Source organism: Aricia agestis, chromosome Z, assembly GCF_905147365.1.
Source record: "Aricia agestis chromosome Z, ilAriAges1.1, whole genome shotgun sequence".
Classification (NCBI taxonomy): Eukaryota; Metazoa; Arthropoda; class Insecta; order Lepidoptera; family Lycaenidae; genus Aricia; species Aricia agestis.
Genome location: NC_056428.1, coordinates 24,279,570 through 24,303,284, shown reverse-complemented (window position 1 = coordinate 24,303,284; position 23,715 = coordinate 24,279,570). Strand labels below are relative to the sequence as shown.

The 23,715-nt window shown below is 36.2% G+C and overlaps 1 protein-coding gene and 1 long non-coding RNA gene across 2 annotated transcripts in view; one reads left to right on the top strand and one right to left on the bottom strand.

Annotated features, from left to right (window-relative positions):
- LOC121738923 (sodium/potassium/calcium exchanger 4-like) overlaps positions 1–18,891 on the bottom strand; it is a 26,282-nt gene extending 7,391 nt beyond the window's left edge. Inside the window, exons 1-7 of the mRNA XM_042131202.1 lie at positions 18,533–18,891; positions 17,570–17,685; positions 15,198–15,300; positions 11,886–12,073; positions 11,354–11,501; positions 10,374–10,472; positions 6,133–6,243 (exon numbers count right to left, since the gene is read on the bottom strand). Of these exons, the coding sequence (XP_041987136.1) occupies positions 6,133–6,243; positions 10,374–10,472; positions 11,354–11,501; positions 11,886–12,073; positions 15,198–15,300; positions 17,570–17,685; positions 18,533–18,677 (910 nt within the window). The 5' untranslated portion in view covers positions 18,678–18,891. The remainder of the gene's footprint in view (positions 1–6,132; positions 6,244–10,373; positions 10,473–11,353; positions 11,502–11,885; positions 12,074–15,197; positions 15,301–17,569; positions 17,686–18,532) is intronic.
- Positions 1–23,715, top strand: part of LOC121738924 — a 25,352-nt gene extending 1,637 nt beyond the window's left edge. Inside the window, exons 2-3 of the long non-coding RNA XR_006037363.1 lie at positions 3,791–3,796; positions 23,423–23,715. This is a non-coding gene — a long non-coding RNA (uncharacterized LOC121738924). The remainder of the gene's footprint in view (positions 1–3,790; positions 3,797–23,422) is intronic.

The following is a 23,715-nucleotide window of genomic DNA, read 5'->3' as shown; positions in this document are numbered from 1 at the left end:
AAAGTACGGACGTAACCTTCTCTAATCACGAGTGAAGCCTAGTTATGGCCGCCCGTGTAGGACGTGTGCGTGATATGAGGGTTGCCATATAAATCATAAATTTGTAAAATTTCCCTACTTTTTTTTGTAAACTCAGACAAGTTAAATGTTATTTTTTATACTTAAACATATTTTTATGTTTTTTCGCTTCAGAAATGTAAGCGGTTGTTAAAGATGTCATAATGAAAATATTATTTTTATGACACTATAGATAGAAAAAAAAACACATATTACGTACAGAGAAGTATATTATTTTCATAACATTATTAGTAATAATGATTATGTACAAACATTTATAATAATAATAATAATAAAGCCTTTTATTCCGAACTTCAAAGATTTCTAACTGGGTACCCATTAGTTTAAACACTGATTATAAAATGTCTCTACGTTCGGTGTGCCTTATGGCATAGGCCTCCTCCAACACTTTCCACTGTTTTCTATCAGTTGCAATTCTTGGCCACAGGGGGCCCAAAGTCCATTTCAATTCGTCCTCCCATCTTCTCACTTTGCGACCACGGCTCCTTGAACCATCTCTTGGATACCAGACTGTTACTTGCTTGCTCCATTTATCAAGTTTGCAACGGAGCATATGCCCTGTCCATCTCCATTTTAGTCTGTCTATATGTGCAAGTATGTCAGTTAGTTTAGTTTTCTGCCTGATATCCGCATTCCTGACTTTATCTTTCAATTTTATTCCGAGCATGCTCCTTTCCATGGCTCGCTGACATTTTGCAAGTTTTTCTCTTTGGTTTCTTGTCAAAGCCCAGGTTTCGCAGCCATAGGTGATGCAGGGAAGAATGCACGTATCAAAAGTCTTCTTCTTGGTTCTAATACTGAGTTCCTTACTTTTCATTATTTCCTTCAAGGCCCAGTATTTTTTCCACCCAGTTGCGATTCTTTTGTCTATTTCTTTAGACATTTGGTCGCTTGGAGATATGATCTGCCCTAGATATACATACTCCTCAACATATTCGAGTTTTTGTCCATTGACAGTTATGTCTTCAGCTGTTGCATTTGTCATCAGTTTTGTTTTGCTCGAGTTCATTTCCAAACCCACATCTAAGCTTCTTTCTGCTAAGGTTTGTATCATGGATTCCAATAGTCTTGGGGTTTCCTCCAATATGACCAGGTCGTCAGCGAATCTTAGGTGGTTTAGTCGCGATCCATTTATGTTTAGCCCTAGCTGGTCCCAATCCAGTTTCCTAAACATTTGTTCAAGCACTGCTGAAAATAGTTTTGGTGAGAGGGGGTCCCCTTGCCTGACTCCCCTGTCAATTGGAAAGGTATCCCCTAGAGATTCTAGCTTGATACTAGCTTTACTTTCACTATAGATCTTTTTGATGATGTTTACGTAAGTGTATTGTACTCCTTGCTCCATGAGACTTTTCCATACATAACTATCTTTGAGGCTGTCGAAAGCTTTCGAATAATCTATGAAGGCTAGATAGATAGGCTTGTTATACTCGTTGTATTTTTGTATCAGCTGTTTAATGGTGTGTATGTGATCGATTGTACTGAAGTTTTTTCTGAACCCTGCCTGCTCCACGGGTTGGTTTTCGTCGAGAATGTTCGATATTCTATTCAGTATCACTTTCGCAAAAACCTTATACACATTTGATATGAGCGATATGGGTCTGTAATTTCCAATATCATCCTTTGGACCTTTTTTATAGAGGAGTATAATATGTGATTCTGTCCATTGGCTAGGGATTTTCCCAGTAAACAGTATCTCGTTGAACACCTTGGTTAGTATCGGACTTAATTCACTGACTGTTCCTCGCATCAGTTCATTTTGGATTTTATCTGGACCTGGTGATTTTTCCATTTTCTGGCTATTTATAGCATTTACTACCTCTGATTTTAGTATTTGTGGTACTTCTTCCGTATTTTCCAGTCTGGGTTCTCTAACAGGTGACTCTATATTTGGCTGCCTAGAATATAAAGTGCGATAGTAGTCTGTTGCAATTTTTAGAATCGTACTACGTGTGGTGGTGGGTAAATCTTTGTCTCTTAATTTTGGTATCCATTCTTTACCCTTCTCTCGCAGCTCCTTGAGAGCTTTGCGTGTACCTCCCGTTTTGGCAATGTGGTTTTCTAGGGTTTTTATTCTTCTATTTTTTCTATCTTTTCTCATGTTTTCACGGATGCGTTTACTTATGTTCGAAATGTCTTTAATGTTTACCTTCTCCTTTTTTGCTATTAGATTTTTTCTATTTTCAATAAGTTTTAGAGTTTCTTGACTTATATAGGGTACTTTGTTCTTATCTGTTGTTTTTGTATGTTTTTTGAGTTTACTTTCCACTCTGTCATATTTTTTGCTTAGTTTCTTGTTGGAGGTAACAATTTCTATAAGCTTCTCTGTAGAGTCATTTGGGTCCTTCGCGTTACTGCCCACCTGTAGGTGGTTGCTTTGAAATATTCTTGGCCTAGGTTTTCTTGGAATCTGTGCAGGTAAACAACAACGTACCATACGATGGTTAGTATTAAAGTTGAGGTTTTGTATTACGCTTGTATCACTGAAGAGTTTTGCTTTGTTTGACAAGATATAGTCTATTTCATTTCTGACCTTTCCATCTGGGGATATCCAAGTCCATTTAGATTTGGGTTTTTTGCAGAATATGGAGTTTAGAAGTGTTAGGTTATGTTCAAGCAGGAACTCTACCAGTTTTTCGCCATTTTTGCTTCGATTTCCTTTTCCAAATTTTCCTATGACATTTTCTTCTCCAGGTTTTTGAACGCCTACTTGAGCATTAAAGTCTCCCATGATTACTATATTATTGTCAGAGTATTTTTCTGTAACTTCGCTAAGATTGTTGTAAAACTTGTCGAACAAACATTTACAATAATAAAATTATTACTAGCTATTTGACCGAGCTTTGCTCGGTATTCGATAAAACACGAATAAAATGACATTTTCTAAAAATAATTCCTAGCTAGATAGATTTATCGCCCCCGAAACCTATATAAGAAACCTGTATACGAAAAGATATAAGATACTTAAGTCCCGTAACCCGTTTCATCAAACAATCAAGTAATGTTAAATAAATAATGGCTTGTTAAATCAGTTAACGGCCTGTTAGAGCTATCGAGAGTTCTACCATGCGCTAACGTCAAATCAAATCACCTAACATGGTGTTAAATTTATTCCTGATCTAGAGGTCCATTTAATATTTTCATTCCTACTAGGTCTCAATGACGCTCGGGTGACTACACCAATAGCACCTTCCCTCCCCTACTACTGAAGGAAATCTAAGACAACAATTTTATCTATGGACGCTTCACACCACGTCAGGACTTGTGTTACGGGTACCAGACAACGGAAATATATTTAATACTGTTATACTATACATATATTTAAGATTTTTATTATATGATACACATATTTAATACACACCCATGACCCAGGAACTTTGAAAACTTTTTGTTCCGTCGGCAGGATTCGAACCCGCGACCCCCGGCTTGAGCCACCGACAGCCCACCCACTGAGCCACAGAGGTCGTCAAACAACAATTATATCCACTTTTGTAAATTAAGAAATTAATAGGGGTGTAGACTATTTTTAGGAAATATATTTATTTTACAGATGTACCATCAAGGAAGTTGATTCCTATGCAATTGACAGACCAATGTTATTTGGTCGAATACTTATGTCAATTCAATGTTAATTGTGATCTGTCGGCTGGGTTTGACGTAACGCAACCAAACTACTTATCAAATTAGAGAATCAACTTCTCTGATAGTACATCAGTATTTTGTCACACCTAAAAATATGTATAAAAAATAAATACACTCTTATTTCAATTTAAAAAATCACTTATTCAATATAAAAAATATTATAAAGTTATTAAGTAAAATATGTCCATTTTCGGTAATTTTATAATACAAACTCTCAAAAAAAACAATAATTTGTATTAGATTTCGTTTACTGTCTACACCCCTATTATTGTATTCCTGCCTAATTACTGGTCAATAGTATGCTAAATACTTACATGACACAATAAAATTAATTATTGGATTATTTAAAAATAATTTAAAATTTTCCCCGGTTTGGGGAAAATTTCCCCACTTTGTTATGGACATTACTGACCTGTTGAAGTTGCATTAATATTTACATTATTTTATCAAAATACTTTAAAAATATGTTATCTTACCTATGAAATATTATTCCTTGATGTTTTTTGTGTAAGGTTGTATTGTTCTTGCACCATTTTACAACACAAGATGGCATATTTATTTTTATTTATGAATGACAAAGACGTGTCACCGCGATGCAGTCTAATTGCGTAATGGCGGTACGATCGGCTTATTACAGTGCGAGTGTTTGTGCAAGATGTGTACATATTATGATCGCCTGGGCTTATTAAGGGTGCTTCACTCATTTCTTAATGGCGATCCGTCCGTATTTTTTTTACGTCCGTGGTTGCAGTCTGAATTGACCCTAAGGCTACATAGCGGCACCTGGTGGCAAATAGAATATCAAACTTTCATTGATTGCTAACTGTGAGTCAGAAACATTTTAAGGTTGATTCAACTTCAATTCAATGAAGAGTTTGAGAGATATTGTACGGGGATTATGTCAAAATCTTCATTGATTACAGTTAAGTTAATATTCGTCTCTGAGTGCAGCAGTAACACATGAAAATAATGAAAATGCTGTTACATTTGACCCTATAACGTTACAATACGTTTTTTTTTTTTCGTAGTACAAATACGTAGTAAAAATATGTGTATATTTTGCCCGTGTCGACCAGCACAAGCCTAAGGGTCAATTCAGACCGCAACGTGACGAGGCGAGGCGCGACGTGACGCGACCTAAATTTGTATGGATTTGACAGATGTCGTCAGCGTGAGACGTCTTGCGAATCTGTCAAATCCATACTAATTTAGAAATGCTTCTACGCGTCGCGTTGCGGTCTGAATTGACCCTAAGGGCTTGTTTCACCACTTCCAGATAAGGCTATCCACCAATTAACTTGACAGATCAAGTATGGAGAATCTGTCAAAAAAGTTGTGAATAGCCTATTAGGCACTTTATCAGAAAGTGGTGAAACAGGCACTAAGTGCTTAAACACACTATGCCGAAGTTCCGCGCCGAAAATTCCGCATGATTACGTCAGCAATGTCAAATGCATACAATATAACGCGACGGAATTTCGGCATGGTGTGTCATCGGTAATACTAACCTAACTTACTCTAATAACAGCTTTACTATCTTGAAGTTCTATACTCGTAATAAGTTAACATAGTGAAACTAAAAATACAAAGCATTTGTACATGATAATAAAATAAAAGATAATTTTTATATCTATGTCTAGTTGTCTGGTGTATGCTGAAAATTATTATTATCATAGAGTTAATAAGTAAATAGTTGGTTGTAAACCTTTGGAGGTCTTTGAACTCCCATCCTTGTTAAAGGTAATTTTTTCTAAATTATAAGAAAGTTTAGTGGTGCTGCTGCGACGTTATTGGCTGAATTTTTCGGTATTCAACCCTTCGATCACTAATATCGAAGATTCAACCCAATATTTAAAACTCACAAGTCGCATAGCACGGCCGTTTTAAGAACGAGTGCTGAAAATCATGAGGCCAATTCTAGAAGTTACTTGTTTCATTAATTCTCGTATTTAGTAATGAAAAGGCATGATACTTTAACACAGGGTTAATTTGAACTAGTGTTGGCACAAGTGTGAGCAGCCCTAGCGTGTACCTAGGAGATGTGTACCGATGAGACATTTTCAGATCTGTAATAATTACATAATATAATACGGACGCTCGTACAGTGAAGGAAAACATTGTAAAGAAACCCACACATAGTTGGTCCCACACGTATTGACCCGTTCTTAGACTGGGCACATTTATATTATTATGTTGCGAAAATGCCGCATGTGCTTGGGGCCCAAGCACAAACGGCATTATGCGTATGGTTGCCCAAGCCTTGGGCAACCATACGGTCACTTAAAAATCTTGTCCCAGGCACTACAATACTTGAAGAATGGTAACTTCGCTCTGAAAATACTGTATAAATCATCCACAATGGATGCAAATGCCTTGTTTTAGCGCAAGTGGGTCTTAAGATAAGTGTTTTTTTACCTGAATCAGTAGAATCTCGCCTCTCTCTTAATTCGATCCCTCCTTTCTCCATGTCATTCAGCTTTTTAAGGTTGTTCAGATTGTCAGCTAGGTCAAAGTTTCTGTTTTTGTCTGCAAACAAGATAGTATGTTGTACTATCAGAGTCAAATCAAACTCAGCCGACAGATCACGAATAATTACTATTGAACTGATATAATCTTACCAAATGACAGTCTGCCAGCTGCCTACGAATCAATATATATAATTGGAATCTCGGAATCGGCTCCAACGATTTTCATGAAATTTAGTATATAGAGGGTTTCGGGGGCGATAAATCGATCTAGCTAGGAATAATTTTTAGAAAATGTCTTTTTATTCGTGTTTTATCGATAATCGATAAACTGAAAAATATGACTCTTCCTGACATCTATTGGCGAATAATAATACTATTTTGTTGGCAACTAACTGTTTTAACGACCAGCAGATGGCGTTATTAAGTAACACGAAGTCAATGAGTGTTTGCTATACCCAGCAAAGCTCGGTCATCCAGGTACTTTTTTATTTATTAAACAAAAATAAATGTATGCGATTTCACACTATTAATTCCTAATCTCATTTTTCAGTAAGTAATATTTGTTCAGACTTCTATCTATATAGGTCACATACTCGTAATAGAGGAGTGGTGTAAGGATATAGGATAGTTTTTGGCAAAACCCATCATAAGCCGTCTCTGGTCGAACCGATTCATTCATGCCAAAGTTTGGCTATCCCTCTTATGTTTCAACCATGATTCAAAAGTTTTTGCAGAAACAGTGGATGAATTAAAGTCTTAATAATTTATTGTTTCAATGAACAATGCGAGAAATCAGCTCGTAGCAAACAAATTGATACTGAAGGAAGCATGTAATCCCTATTATCTATAACATTATCAGTTAAGACATTTGTTGATAGATCGCATAATTGTAGTGCTAAAGAATACCTAGAGATAATTCACGAGAACTACTTATAGGAATATATCCTCAATATGAGTAAGAGGGTTGTAGTAATCCGGCCTAAGTCGGGCCAATATTATGTATTTTTTTAATATTTTTTTTTTCTAACCTGAATAGTTTGCGAAAGAGAAAATATATGATGTAAATTACTATAAAAACTACCAACGAAAATTGGTTTGAACGAGATGTAGCAACAACTGAAATATAAAAAATATCAAAAACCTTTTAATTTCATGGAAATAAACTTTAATATTGTTGCTGCGGAACCTTTCATGGGCGAGTCCAACTGGCACTTGGCCGGTTTTTTGCCGACTTCCAAAAAGGAGGAGGTTATACGTTCAGCTGCATGTATCTTTTTTTTTTTGTATGTTCAACGATAACTCAGCCGTTTGTGATCCGATTTTCAAAATTCTTTTTGTGTTGCATAGGGTTTAACTCGAATTTGGTACCATGTTCACAAAAGTGGTGATCTGATGATGGGATCCTGGAGGAATCGAGGGGACTTCTTGAAATTTGTATGGAAATATATAGTGACTTTGGTTTTATGAGAAGCATCCTAAGCATATGCTACCAAAAAGTAAGATTTTGCACCAAGTTATACCCTGAATCCGAAGGTACCCAACAGAACTTTTGAATCCTTATAGATACAGGTTCGGGGATTTCGGCGTTGTTTAAACAACTGAAAGCATAAGCCAACACATAATTTGATCATCATCATCAAAATCATAATTATGACATGGGTTATCACATTATGACCCAATTATTGATACTTTTCGTGATATTTTGCATCGAAGCAGATGTTTTTGATGATTATTTCGCTGTTTGTAGACCGATTTTCAAAATTCTTGTGTTGTTGTATAGGGTATAATCTTGATTTTGTATAATAATTACGAAAATGGTGAGCTGATGATGGGATCTATGAGCAATCGAGGGAAATCCTTGAAATTTATCAAAAGACTCATAGTGGTTAAAATGTTGTTTCTAGAAACTAAAACATATGTTACAAATAAGAGAAAGTTCATACGAAGGTGTCTCTTGGTCGAAAGGCACTGAACAGAACTCCTGAACCTTTAAAGATAAAAGTTTTTAAATTGCAGCATCGCTAAGATAACTGCAAGCATTTACCACAATTTCGCTTACAGTAACATAATGTGAATGTGAAGTTAATATTCGTAGTGGTTATTTACGCATAAAGCCTTATCTTTTAAATAACTAAAAAGAGTGAAATTATTATTTTTAACAAAAAATTAAAACCGACTTCCAAAGTAAAAACAATAATAATATGAACTAAAAAGTATTAAATAACTTTTACTCTATAATAGTGCCTTTTTCAGAATTCGTCTAAATCTCAACTATTTCTGTACATACTACTATCTTCATTACTTTGAAGTCGGTACCAGTCCCAAAAGCTTCAGATCTTCTGACATTGACTGAACTCACGATAAAATTTAAGCTGGTACCGACTTCAAATAATGAAGACTGTAGTATGTACAGAATAGTTGAGATTTAGACGAATTCTGAAAAACGCACTATTATAGAGTAAAAGTTATTTAATACTTTTTAGTTCATATTATTATTGTTTTTACCTTGGAAGTCGGTTTTAATTTTTTGTTAAAAATAATAATTTTTATTGGCATCGTTGAACTTTGGCCAAAGGGCATCCTATAGTAATATAAATATTAATTTATATTACTATAGGATGCCTGTCTGTTGCTATGTAGATTACTACATAGCAACTGATTACCAAAATATATTTATAATAAGGACGATGAGATTAATAATTATTGATCTACTTAATCATATCTCAATCTGGTTGTATTTATGTAATCATTTTCTTTACTGTGGTCAATATTATCTAATATAATTTAGATCTTTGACCCAGCACATTGTAAGTGAAGACTAAGCGGATGAAGTGGATAACTAAAATTTTATTATTAAGAGCAAATACTCATTTTTCCCTTATAATTTGAGCAAACCTGATAAGTAGTTACGTAGTCATTTATCTACTTTATCATTTTGAAAAAATATATACAGCTCAATGATTAAAGGATAAAATCCATATTATTTTATTTTTAATAATATTTCCTTCTTATTAAAAAAATCTAATTGTTAGTTAAGTAAGTACCTACTTCATCCACTGACGTCTTCAATGTTGATTAGCTGTTTTAGTTCATTTTGCTTATCCAGACATGTCAATTTCATCAAAGTTTGGGTAAAAGGTGTTTTCTTGGGATACTACATAATATTATTATTGTAATACCTCTGCACGTACACATCAATCCATTCTAATAATAATTTGTATTAAAGGTGTTTTCGTGGGATACTACATATTATTATAACTAGCTATTTGACCGAGCTTTGCTCGGTATTCGATAAAACGAATAAAATGACATTTTCTAAAAATGATTCCTAGCTAGATCAATTTATCGCCCCCGAAACCCCCTATATATTAAATTTCATGAAAATCGTTGGAGCCGATTCCGAGATTCCAATTATATATATACAACAATTGCTCGTTTAAAGATATAAGATATAAGATACTTCTGTACACACATCAATCCATTCTAATAATATAAATGCAAAAGTGTGTCTGTCTGTCTACCTCTTTTCGTGCAACTGAACTGCTGTAAACCGCTGAACTAATTTTGTTGAAATTTAGTATGGAGATGTTTTGAGTTCCGGGAAAAGACATAGCATACTTTATATCTCGGAAAAATGTACGCTTCTTTAGCAATTTTGGCGCAACGCAGTTGCGGGCTCCACCGCACCAACTACAGGCGCGGTCGCAGCCTGAAATTTTTGGGGGGGGGGGGGGGGGGGGGGGGTCACTCACTAGTCACTACACCAATATTTTTTTTTATCTGCGCCCTCGTACGGTTCTGGGTTGACGGCTGTCTTAAGGTCAGACGCAGTGGTGGTGAGGGGATAGCTAGAAATTTTCTTTTATTATTTGGCAAGATTTTGAGATTTTTCAATTTGACCTTACATTTTGGGATTTTTGATCATGTCCCCTGTGACCGCCCCCGACCCCTTCGGACCGCGCCTGACCAACTCGTGTGCTATATTATATCTCACGTTACCCCAATAAATATGTAGAAGCTCTGGAAGCCCGATCTAATTGCAAAAATATTTTCTTTTCCGCACATTTTCTCTATTCATAATGATGTCAAATACAAACATTGCACTTGCAAATCGCTATCCATCATCCTATGAAATGATATGCAAACTTCCTTAGTGGTGTTTACTGAGCTGTCGACATTGGTACCGACCTTTGATAAGGAGCGGGGTGACCTCCGTGTAGGGCTTCGGTCTGTTGATACAACAACCACTCCTCGCGAACCGACCGAGGTGTCCGTTGAAGACCATGGCTGAAAATAAAGGGATTATGCAGTTCGGTGTAAAATCCAGATCGTAAGGGCTAATTATTGAAGGTCAACCCAAATACTATTCAGCTTCAGGTAATTCTCATTTTGACAAAAGGCAACAATGTAGTTTGTTGATAGGCTCCATCAAAAATCCACAGAAATAGCAGGCGTAACTAATATTTTTTTATCTAGTTCTTGCAAGTTTTCTACGTGCTTTAAGCCCGTAGTACATATTGGGCTGATGTATTAAGGATGAAGCCAAACGAGCGTAATTTGTGAATTTAGAGTCGTAGAATTTCGGCTGGCAGAAATTCTGCTGCCTTCAGTTTCATACAAAAGTCCTGTTTAATTCTCACGAGCGTAATTTTGTGAGTCATGATTTGTATGAAAAGATATTTAGGCAACCGAAATTCTGCGACTCAACAGATTTTTCAATCAGTTTTTAACCAACTTCAAAAAAGGAGGTTATCAATTCGACGCGTATGTAATATTCTCAGAACTGCCTAGTTTTCGTATATGTTAGTCTATATCAGCATCTGAGAAAAATGTGCCAAATTTCAAAAGTGTATGTATGTACGTATGTATGTATGTTTTAATGTTTGTGTAAGCATATCTTTGGAACTACAAGTAATTTAAGTAATTTTTTTGTTGTGCCTAGGTATTGTTCAACTTAGGGAATAGTGCAAGTTTCATCAAAGTCGCAGTAGTTTTTGAGATAAGTACGGAATTTTAATTCACAATAACGTACGATTTTGAAGTCTGTTTTATCTTTTTAAAATTCTATTATCTCTGGAGGGTAGTGGGAGTACCAACAGATTTTTCACATAGTTTTGTCTTGATTTCTTCTCATCTTCATCTATCAAATTATGCTTTAGGGGACTCACCTAATATATACAGAGTGTACATGAGCACCAGCAGCAGAGCCTCGTGCCAGTACACCTTGTCGTCCAGCAGCGAGAGGATCAGAGCCACCACCGCGACAGCATACATCATACAGTCCCGAGACACCGACCACCAGTCCAGTTCTATCACCTGAAAGACGTGATACTGTTACGAGTACTGAGTTGGAAAGAGAGAGTAGAAGTAAGTTAAACAAAATAGGAAGTTGTTAATCATTATTGACGCCATGTCCGAATTGAACCAGAAATATTTAGAAAAACAATTATATCAGTGGAATTTCAAGTCATAAAGGACGACGACTGAAGATAGAGCCCATCACTTCCTAACCCAACTAGAGAACACCTTCCTATCTCCTTATTACAAAAGCCTTTACATTGCTTTATAATGTATCTTAATTAGAGTACGCGCTTTCTCTTTTTGTGTCTCCTTATTTCAATGATAAAACTTTACGTAGCTTTCTGAAGAGTACTGTAACTCTTTCCTTTCTATCTTCTTATCATAGAGCATGGATCTTACCCTCCCAGCAACGAGCGCGCAGCAAGCGGGCACGGCAAGGACGTTGAAGACGGCCGAGCCTACTACGGCTCCCACTCCCAGGTCTCCTTCCGTCACGAATGTCCCCACACAGTTGATGAACAGTTCTGGGCTGGAGCTGGCCGCCGCCATGAACGTAGCCCCGGCTATGTCCGACGCCATGTTTAGACCTGACGGGAATAACAGCATGCTTAGGCCCAATATCACCAACGTCTGTTAGTGTTTAACAGCTTGTTTGAATGTCTTCTCTTTGATTCATAATATGAAAAATGAAAGAGGTAACGTGATACTAATTCGAGCATTAACTTCAACAGTCGTTGGTGAAATTGGATTCTAATATAATACTCATATATTTAAATAGTAACTCCCACACCGGTTTCGGTGACGGTGGCCGGTTTCATTGAAACCAGGCCAGTAACGCGGGAGTAATTTTATAGTGCCCAAGTGTGTGCGCAGTACACAAGAGCACTCTGTATTCCTTTTACTCTAATAATCCAGTGGGACGGAAGACCGACACGACTGGCGAGAGATCAGCCGCAGGACCGACTATATATTGCCCATCCGATGCATGGATCATCTTGTCAGACAATCAGGCTATCAGCCTGCATTATCCTAACTAAACTTGGAAGTAACATGTTTCTAACTAGGGAATCGAACCCACAACCTCCGAGTCAAGAGCCGCGCTCTAAGCCACTAGACCACGGAGGCGACACGTTGGCGCTCAATAAAGCCGTTTCACGCTTGATTTCAAAAGTTGACGGCATGGGCAGTAGTACCGAGTACCGACTACCGAGTACGTGATGGTGAAGTTTTGTTTTAGACTAATCAGTGCCAGTTTTAGCACTTCCAGCGCCCACTATCCCCTGAAACTATAATGAAATATCGGGAAAACATGCTGTGAAATGCAATTAGCAATTTCAAAGTATATTTTGCAGAGTATGCTTTATAGTGCATATTATTCTTTATTGTACCCATAAATTGTTTGTCTCTGTTATCACTTTTTCGTGTTTGCCTGTTATTTTAACGTTTCTGTTTGTAATAATTATATTATTATGATATTGTAAAACTGCATCAATATTTGTAAAGTATTGTTTGAACATGACGAACGTTATTCTAAGAATTTCATACTGTGCCCCTAGACATGTTGCTGACTCTGATTACAACGATTTGACAGAAGTGTGTAGACTGTAGAGTTTAATTAACAGCAATTGAAATAACTAGAGATCGCCCAATGGTCGAAATTCGACCTCAAATAAAAAAATAAATTATCAGATTCAAATTTCAACGCTTTTCTATTGATATTCTATTGTCAAAATATTGACTTTATTATTTTTAGACAATATTAAAAAGTCCTGCGACAGTCTCAGATTAATTAAGTCAAATGATGCCAGACTGGCCGTATAGAATAACAGTATTTTAAAGATCTGGGAGCACGGCAGTGCTCCAGCCAAGCTTTTTAGCAAAGGCACGGCCGTATTATATTTTAAAGATTCAATAGAAAAAAAAAACTATTTTCAATTGGACAATAGACTTCAACCATAAATAAAAGAGTACAATTCGTGTGTATAGGCTTGTCATTCAAAAGATCGTAGTGTGCACATTGTAGTGTGTGTAATGTTTTATTTGTTAAAAAAAATGTATGATAAAAGTATAATTTCAATATAACTTTAACAGCTCAATGTACTCCTTCACCATATAAACTATAACTGTGCAAAATTTCATTCACCTAAGTTTTCGCATTTTTCGTCAAAAGGGATCCAACATATTTCGCTCGCGTATATTGATGTATAGATACTTGTTACTATAGTCAAAATAATTTTAGGTAGTACCAGCGGTCATTGAACTTTCTAGTCTAGGAGTTATGTGAAAAATTCACAGACACAGACTAGCTATTATAGATTCATCGGAAAACCTCTTGATAACTCTGTATCATAATAATCTAAAATTATTTATGAGTATAAAAACTAAGGAAACGTAACTCCCATACATTACAGTTTGAAAGGAACGGTTATATCCTTTCAAACTGTAATGTAACGTCAGCCTGATATCGCTCAAGGCCACCTAAATATTGCAAATGTATTGAAAAAGTGTACCTAATTAGGTACACTTTTTTGACAAGTATTGTACTTAGAACATGTTTTTGACAGAGTTAGTTTTCCTTAGTTTTTATTATTCGTAGGTTCGAAGTGATATACCTCATACTAGTTCATAATCAGTTTACATCGAGTATGCAAAATACGATATCGCCCTTAGGGTCAATTCAGACCGTAACGTTACGCGACGTGTAGACGCATTTCTAAATTTGTACGGATTTGACAGACTTCAATTGTGTGAAACGTCATGCAAGTCTGTCAATTCTATACTTTAAAAATGCATCTATGCGTCGCATTGCGCTCTGAATTGGCCCTTAGACAGAAACATCTGTCACTTCATTGTCAATCGCGGTTTTTATACAAAATGATGAAATATGACAAGTTTTTTAACAGACTGCAATGACCGCCACGGACAGAATTCGGCAATTTGAGAATAGAAATATCAGTTTTTACTTTTTACTAATGGTGCCGTCCTCTGGCACTGAGGGTGCGTTCACATTTGCGTGGCATGACTCATGACTGTGACTGTGACGCGGTTCGCACAGAAAACGTATTTCGCGAACCGCGGATATCCAGGGGCCGTAGCTAAAGTCCCTTTCATTAGAAACGATGACGAAATCCATTATCATCAAATGTATGGGATTTGACATTAGTCTTCGAAAGCGAAATGTCATTTAGCGATGACTTAATATTATGTCAAACCGAATACATTTTGATCGTTTTTAACGAAATATACTTTGTCTAAGGGAGCAGGCATCATAATACTAGATGACCCCGGCAACTTCGTTGCACCAAAATTCGTTTATCACACGGCAACTGTACATTTTTCCAGGATAAAAAATCGATTCAGTGGTTTAGGCGTGAAGAGGTAACAGACAGGCAGCTGGTAGATAGTAGACTAACACATTTTTAATGTTATTACAATGGATATGTCGCGGTATCTACAATAATTCCACAGTTCCATATTCTACAAACTTTTAAAATGTCACGGTTACTGCTAATCTGGATTCTGGACGCACCTGACAGAGGCATATCAAGGTACTACAGTACCACTTGTCAGCCATCAACCTGCTTGAGACCATAGAGGCTTGGCAACAATTACATAACACCTGTCAACACAGCGCTATCATATTTTGCAGTTTTGATAGCAGTGTATTATGTTGGTTGAACAATACTGTCAATATTGATACTTGATACATACGCTCGCATATAATCTTGATAGTAGGCACGAAGTATTGCTCGCAGACTGTGCCCAGGAGAAGAAAACAGTACACAGCTAGCACGCAATGCACAGCGATGAAACCCTAGAATAATATTGCACTTAAAAAAATCGGCCAAGTGCGAGTTAGACTCGAACACGAAGGGTTACCGTTAAAAAAATTTTGAGTTCTTTATATCGGAACTCCCCTTAAAATATAATTATTTAATATTTGTTATGAACTAGCTGTGCCCCGCGATGTTACCCGCGGTTTAAATGATATAAATTATAATATAATAAAATACTATGAAAAGTTCCAATAATAGGGTCAAAACGGGACGATAAATGGTTCTATAATGGTTTATGGTAGTGATGATGATGAATGTAGTTTGCATAGTAACACAGGCTTTCCATTCTTTAAGCAACGTCAAAGCTTCCAAACTTTTGTCTATAAAGAGTCAGGAGTTTTCTGAGCATCTTCCGAACCATGGCGTACCTTGGTACAAAATCTTACTTGTTGGTAGCAAAATATGCTTAGAATACTGCTCACGAAACTGAAGTCACCACATGTTTCCATATAAATTTGAGGAGTTCCCTCGATAATGGATTATGGATCTCTTGGATCTCTGGGATGATACACCAAAGGAAAAAATTTGAAAATCGGTTCACAAACGTTGGAGTAATCGTTGAACATAAAAAAAAAACCAACATAACTCCTTCTCCATTTTGAAAGTCGGATAAAATTGTAGCTATGTGTTATTCTGATTTATAAGCTATATGATTGTAAAGTTTCATTAAAATCCGTTCAGTAGTTTTTGCGTGAAAGAGTAACAAACATCCATACATCCAAACTTTCGCCTTTATAATATTAGTAGCATAGCTTTGTTTCGTTACACCTGTATAAAGTATCTATTGGATATAGAGAAGGGTTCATTCATAAAGGGGAAATCATTAAAGCAGTAACAACGACATACTTGATACTTCTTTGTAGCTATACCTAATAGATGCGCTGAATTACTACCATATAGGGTATCATATTCACAAAAGTGGTGATCTGATGAAGGATCCATAAGTAATCGAGGGAACTCCTCAAAATTTGTAGGGAAACGTGTGGTAACTTCGGTTTCGTGAGAAGTATTCTAAGCATATGCTATCAACAAGTAAGATTTTGCACCGAGGTATACCGGGTATACCGTGGTTCGGAAGGTACTGAGAGAACTCCTGATTCTTTATAGATACAAGTTTGGGAGTTTCGGCGTTATTTTAAGAACTGAAAGCATATTAAGGTACTACGCAAATTACTTTCATCATCATCAACTACCATATTACACTGTGCATCGTCCTGATTATAAGCCTATTATGACCCTGTTATTGGTACTTTTCATAGTATTTTAGATCGAGACTCGAGTTTGTCAAGCGATAATTTAAAAAAATCTACACTTAATATTATAAACTTAAAGAGTATGTATGCTTGAACGCGCGAACCTTAGGAAGTACAGGTCCGATTTAAAAACTTATTTCAGTGTTAGATAGCTTATTTATCGAGTAAGGCTATAGGCTATATCTCTATCTTAGCGTGATAATTCACGCTAAGAGTTAAGACTAATACGACCGAAGAAACTCAGGAAAATGTGGGGAAAACGGGGGAAATAGTAGAAAGGGTTTATCTCACGAACTACTGGAGCAATTTTTATGGAAATATTTGGCACAGATATAGAGTAGACCACGTGAAGAGGGTAGGGACATAAGCTATTTTTTATGGGAAAATGTACGGTTTCCGTAAAATTCCTAATTTACGCGGGCGAAGCCGGGCGGGCGGGCATCTAGTAATACCATAAGTATTAAGTATTAACCAAAGTATTATCCTCCTTATATAGAGTGCACTGTAAAAGTAGCAGCGCTGAAAGGGACAATATTTTTTCGTTATTTGTATATTTGTATAAATTACCCACCTTGGAACGCCTCTGTGGTCGAGTGGTTAAGGCGTGTGATCACCTGATTGTCTGACAAGTAAGATGATCCATGCGTCGGATGGGCCTGTAAAGGTTGGGCCTTGCGCCTGATCTCTCGCCGGTCGTGTCGGTAAAAGGTATAGAGAGTGCTCTTGTGTACTGCGCACACGCTTGGGCACTATAAAATTACTCCTGGGTAACTGGCCTGGTTTCAATGAAACCGGCCATCGTCACCGAAACTGGTGTGAGAGTTATTATTATTATTATATTACCCACACAAAAGAAAAAAAAAACTCTTTCAGCAATGCTACTTTTACAGTGAACTCTATGCATGGGATTCATACACAACCTAAAGTCCTATAAAGGAGAAAATGTGTTCGCTAATGACTCAGTACCTCCTAATACAAAAGTTTAGAAACTTACATGCCGCCTCTGGTATCTGGTGAATCCGTCAGGTGGGAATTCCAAAATGGCGGGCTTCGTACAGTTCTCTTCTCCGGGCAGACTCAGCAGACTACGAGATGAAAACTTCGTTGGAACTGCAGAAAATTTGAATTTAAAAGTAGTAAATATTACCTGCACCTTATATTTATCGTACTGTATGCCAAACCCGGAGATGAATATTAAATAACTAACTGTAGCCCAATAAAGATTTTGACATAGTAAGCTTTATACAGTAATTATCAAATTCTTCATTAAATGAAGATTTTGACAATAATTATTGTATAATACTTCTATTAAATTTTATGACTATTTATCCGTAAGTCATTTAATATTTTTGAAAAAAAAATATTGATGTATGTCGAGGTCGAAATTTTTTCTAGAACTTTCGATTGACTTGTCGTATCAGTTGTAAACATTTGACTATTCGACTGACCTGTTTATTTTTGGCCCTGATAAGGAAGGTCCGAACAGGAGCAAGGTAAAACAGACAGAAAATACTCTACTATTAGTAGTCTAGTAATACTACTAATAATAATCTTATAAAAGAATTATAATACTATAATGATAATATCATGAAGTAGATGAATATTAATAATTATTAATATTATATTAAATTATAATATTTTGCAAGTCAATAAAAATCATTTATGTTAGCTTTTGCGATGCGATTGTAGAAAAATTAAAAAAACTTGATTTTTTAAAAAGTAAGTATTTTAATAGTATATAAAAATGTATATTATATACACGCTTTGAACTGAAAGAATAAATCATAATATTAAACCAAAAATACTTGAGTAGTGTATACTGTAGTGTAGTAAGTATTTTAATTTTTGTAACAACATATTATTTTTAAACAACTTCTCCAATTTAGCATGACAAATTCATGGCTTAAATAAAACCTTTATTTATTAAAATGTAATGAAAATTAAATAATGGATTTACCGATATCATATTCAGCTTTTATTCCAGTAGTGTCGCCGCGCAGGAAACAAAAATAAAACGCGGGAATACCGATGAAGAAAACAATTCTTAGGAGCACTGCGAACTTATATTTACTCACACTAGTCCTTATTAACATGTTTGCCATTAAAATAAACTTATATTAACTGACTAGATAACAAAATAATTTAAAAACAAATTAAAACTAAACTAGAACTGTTCGTTTGTCAAATGAAAAACTCGTAAATTTCCCCGTACGAGCAACTCAATTTCATTGAAAAGTAAATATTTAACGCATGAAATATCATACGTGTTGAAAGTGCCACAATTAGGATCTGACTACACGTTTCAGCTTGTTTATTGATCTGTTAAATCGAATTTACTGATTATAAACATTATCAGTTGAAAGTAAATAGAAGGAGTCTTAGGTGGCTGATATGAGGCGGTTATATTCCGCTATATACGGCAGTCGGCAGGTATGTAAATAAGAGTGTATTTCATGAGATGTGTAATTACTGGTTCGTGTTTACTAAGAATGCATCACATTTTCTCTGAAAACGGTCGTCTCAATATTATTATGCTCCCTGGAATATAAATATCTTGTAAGATAAGTTTCTCAGAAAGAAATATAACGTGAAGGATGAAGATGTAAGCACTCGTAAGTTAATGTAGAACTCGTGTAGAGCAGATAATTGATTTAATTTATTATACTACTGATATTCTTAGTTTGAGTAAAATTAGTGTTTTAGTAAAAATGTTACAAAAGATTCTTTCTTAGACGCCCAAGTCATTTAAAAAACTTCTTACTGCGACACTGCGACGATTAATTACTTAAGGGGGCGACTAGCCCTTAAGTGTCGATTTTATAATTCATTTTTATACTTGAAAATAAGCCCCGAATTGTTTCATTTTCTAAAATTAGATACTACATTATATTTCCGAGAATTCGATCCGAGCAAAAACACGATATCTTAAAATTTTCTCGATAGAAAAAAATCACAAAGATGCATCTAATTTTCACAAATTTTTCATTTATTGCCATAACCGTGCATTGAACTAAGTTAATATTTTAACACATTGTATAAAATTCTATCATTGAGAGATCGACCTAGCGGATTTTTAAAATGTTGTATATTTATCGAGTTATTAAGAAAAAACTAATTCGGCGATGAATCCTCGTCGTCTTTTTTCACCTGGCATATGAAAGACGGGCGTGAGTGTGAAGAGAGAGGGACGATGTTTGATTTTTTGGGTTTATCTAAACAGTAATTAAATGAAGATTTTGACAAAAGCCCCATACATAATCCATCAAACTGTTCATTACATTGAAGCAGATTAAGTTTAGTCATCACTGATCACTAAATGTAACTGGTACTTAGTCTTAAAAATTTGGCCTTAACAAGTAAAAGAAGCGTTTCTAGATGCTTCATTTTAAAAAGTAATCGTGAAAATATTCCATTAAAAACATCAGCTAATCAGTAGATATGACAGGCTTCGAGCACAAAGTAAGTCGTAACTTTCCGTCCATTGAATGTTAACATTAAGGGGATGTTACATAATATTATGTGCTTATTATAATATGCTAGAACTTTATTCAGATACACAACATTTTCTTTTTTTTCGAACGTATCGTTTTTAGGTTTTTATTGATAATGCATGATAATTCAATTATTCAAGTAAGCAAAAAATTTAAATATTGCTTTGAAAGCTAGCTTTCACTAAATTTTAGTTGTGACCCGGCGAAACGTACGTTCATTTTTAATCGTAAATCTTTTAAATAAGTAAAGTAAATCTTTACTATCTTATTGTAATAATAATATGTTGTTAAACAGTTGATAACTTCGCAGTTTATCTTATTTAAATAGAAAATTCATAGTTTGTTTCAGAAAATACGTAATAAGTAGGTAAATGCGCTTATGGGTAAAAACGGGACCCTATTACTGAGACTTCGATGTCTGTCCGTCTGTCCATCCGTCCGTCCGTCCGTCCGTCCGTCTGTCTGTCTCCGGGCTGTATCTCAAGAACCGCTATAGCTAGACTTCTGAAGTTTTCACAGATTGTGTATATCTGTTGTCGTTATAACGCTATAACAACAAATAGTAAAAATAAAATAAATATTAAAGGGGAGCTCCCATTACATGATACAACAAAGAAATTTTTTTTGACCCTTTTTTGCTCGATATCAATAATACAACAGGTAGGCACTTGATATTTTCACAAAAGCCCTAATTATAATATGTCTACTTCAGTTTTTAATAATAATTATTAAAATAAAATAAATTGTTAAGTTCCATACAAAAAACACAATTTTTGGTCTATTTTAGCTCTTTAACGGTACGGAAACCTTCGTGCGCGAGTCTGACTCGCACTTGGCCGATTTTTTTATTATATGCCGTCTCTTCATGTTTGTCCGCGATGGACCAGTACAAGCGATTATGAACGTCCAACCAAAATTGGTAATCAAAAACAAATATCCCTCATATTATTTGTTTTTGAATGCCCATAATATTATGGGAAATTATTGACGAACATGATCGACATAATAATATTATTGTATGTAGGTACACTGTACAATGTGCATACCTAATACATACTGCACCTCAATCATAATTCATAACCTAACCTAACGTCAAGAGGATCTTAATTTATACGAGATATTGAAGAAAAAAACTTCAAAGGTGTCAAGGGACACCCGAATGGAACGAAGTTATTTATTCTGTTCAAAAAACCTTGAGTGTATAATGCTACATAATAAATGTAACATTATACACTCAAAAAATTATTAAAAAAAACGCTATAAATCTATTGACGCCCAGGAATACTATCGTCGTCGGTTTATTCTCAAAAAATGCCATCTAGTTGACGCACAGGAATACTATCAACGCCCTCTGCCCCTACCATGCAGGTACTAATAAAAAAGTGTCGAGGTCAAATATCATTCTGTCTAGCCTATCTAGCCTTTACGCCAAGCGCGCGATAAGGAACTTCGTTACAATATTAAATTTGATATTTATAATTTTAAAATTATAAATAGGCTATGATAAACCAGTCTTCAAGAAGAGAGCGTAAGCGTATTTCCTCTTAAAAGGCCGGCAACGCGACAGTAGCTCTTCTGATGTTGCGGGTGTGCATAGGCGACGGTAGTTGCTTTACATGGTGATCCGTTTGCTCGTTTCCCCCCTAATTTTATAAAAGAAAACTTACAAGGAAATCACAACTAATTTAGGGTTGATTCAGACCGCAACGCGACGCGTAGATGCATTTCTACATTTATAAGCATTTGACAGATTCGCAAGACGTCTCACGCAATTGAAATCTGTCAAATCCATACAAATTTATGCCGCGCCGCGCCTCGCCTCGCCTCGTCGCGTTGCGGTCTGAATTGACCCTTAATGGTAGCTGTCTAGTGTACAGGTGTGTTTATTTGTGTACTGGTTATATTGTCGATAAGTCCACAATGACGGTTACGTTTTGGGTCAAAGATATCGCATGCAATAATACTAGTAGAGTTCAATGATATCTTGATCAAATAAAACCGTGGCAAAGCGCGATCTGAGTGAGCACGGCGGGTTCCATCGTTGTATATTACACGTTGTTTCATTAAACAAATCGGTTCGGTTGTATCACGGGGAGTGCTTTGAGGAATTGTTCGGAATCATACCTCCTGCAACTTTTCTCCATCGCCCACATGAAATATACCATCCTAATCACCTTGATAAGTGGCAGTCTTCTACCGTGCGTTTTTCGTGTAATTTTCTGCCACGTACTGAGAAACTCTGGAATGAACCGTCACCAGCAGTATTTCCGGACTAATACGACCTAAAAACCTTCAAGAAGAGAGCGTATTCCCTCTTAAAAGGCCGGCAACGCACCTGCAGCAATTCTAATGCTGTGAGTGACCATGGGCGACGGTAGTATCTTTCCATCAGGTGATTGTTCGCTCGTTTGCCCCCCCCTATTTTATTAAGGCATCAGCTTGTAATGTAACGTTACAGAGTCGAGCATTACGTATAAGTAGGGAGGAGAACCGAGCATTACAATGCGCACCTTGTTATAATATGTAATACAAAGTTTGAACATCATTGCTACACATAGTGACAGTGAAGTCAACTTGCTATGGAAATTGGAATTCTCTAAGTTGAATTTATAATGTTAGGGCGCTTTAGTGATAGGAATACCCGTACGTGCGGAATCGATTCGAAATTCGCTCTTGTGACGTCACAGTTGGTATGAAAAAAGTAACACGCTCGTGTTCATACAAATTGGAGCGACATGGCGCTTCTATCTTGATCTATTTCTGTGGTTTGTACGATAGTCGGCCAACTTGAAATTGTAAGTCTGCGGGGACCCTTAACGCGTTGTATGTTACATTACACGCGACTGTTCCTCGGTCAGGACTCAGGGAGGCGGTATTGTAATGTAATGCTCAAAGACGAATTATAATGAGTAATGTTACATTACACGCGATTCGCAAATGCTCCCGGTGGGGGAGCACCATAAAAAATACAGTAAATAATCCGACCAACTACACATGTTGCACACGTCATATCAGAATATTGACAGAAAAGGTTAAGCGTCGACCAAATTGTTTGTTTGTTGACTATGCTGGTGATGTGATGCCTCAGTCTAGCGTAAAACATTGCAGTAATATTGAGTATACGACTTATATTATACGAGCTTTTGCCCGCGGCTTCGCTCGCGTTAAGAAGGATTATTATATACAAACTTTCATCCCCTATTTTAACCCCTTGGAGTTGGAATTGATCAAAATCCTTTCTTAGCGGATGCCTACGTCATAACATCTACCTGCATGCCAAATTTCAGCCCGATCCGTCCAGTGGTTTGGGCTGTGCGTTGATAGATCACTATGTCAATCAGTCAGTCACCCTTGAGTTTTATATATGTTATAGTCAAAGTCCGATACACAGTCTCTTCGCGGAAGGACTGGTTTATCCTAGGTTTGGCCAAAGCCGTCAGGCGATCCCCGAAATACATTTCAATTTCGCCCTTTGCCTGAAGTATTTTTAGTCAAACCCAGGAGCTCCTAACTTTTCAGTCAAACGTCGAAAGTAAATTATTTTGTTTCGGTTTTGGCCTAGTCAATCCTAGAAGCGACTGCAAAACTCGGTCAAACGTTGATCTGAACATGTTTAAACAGGTTCATAATGTCTCTCGCGGTGTTCCGA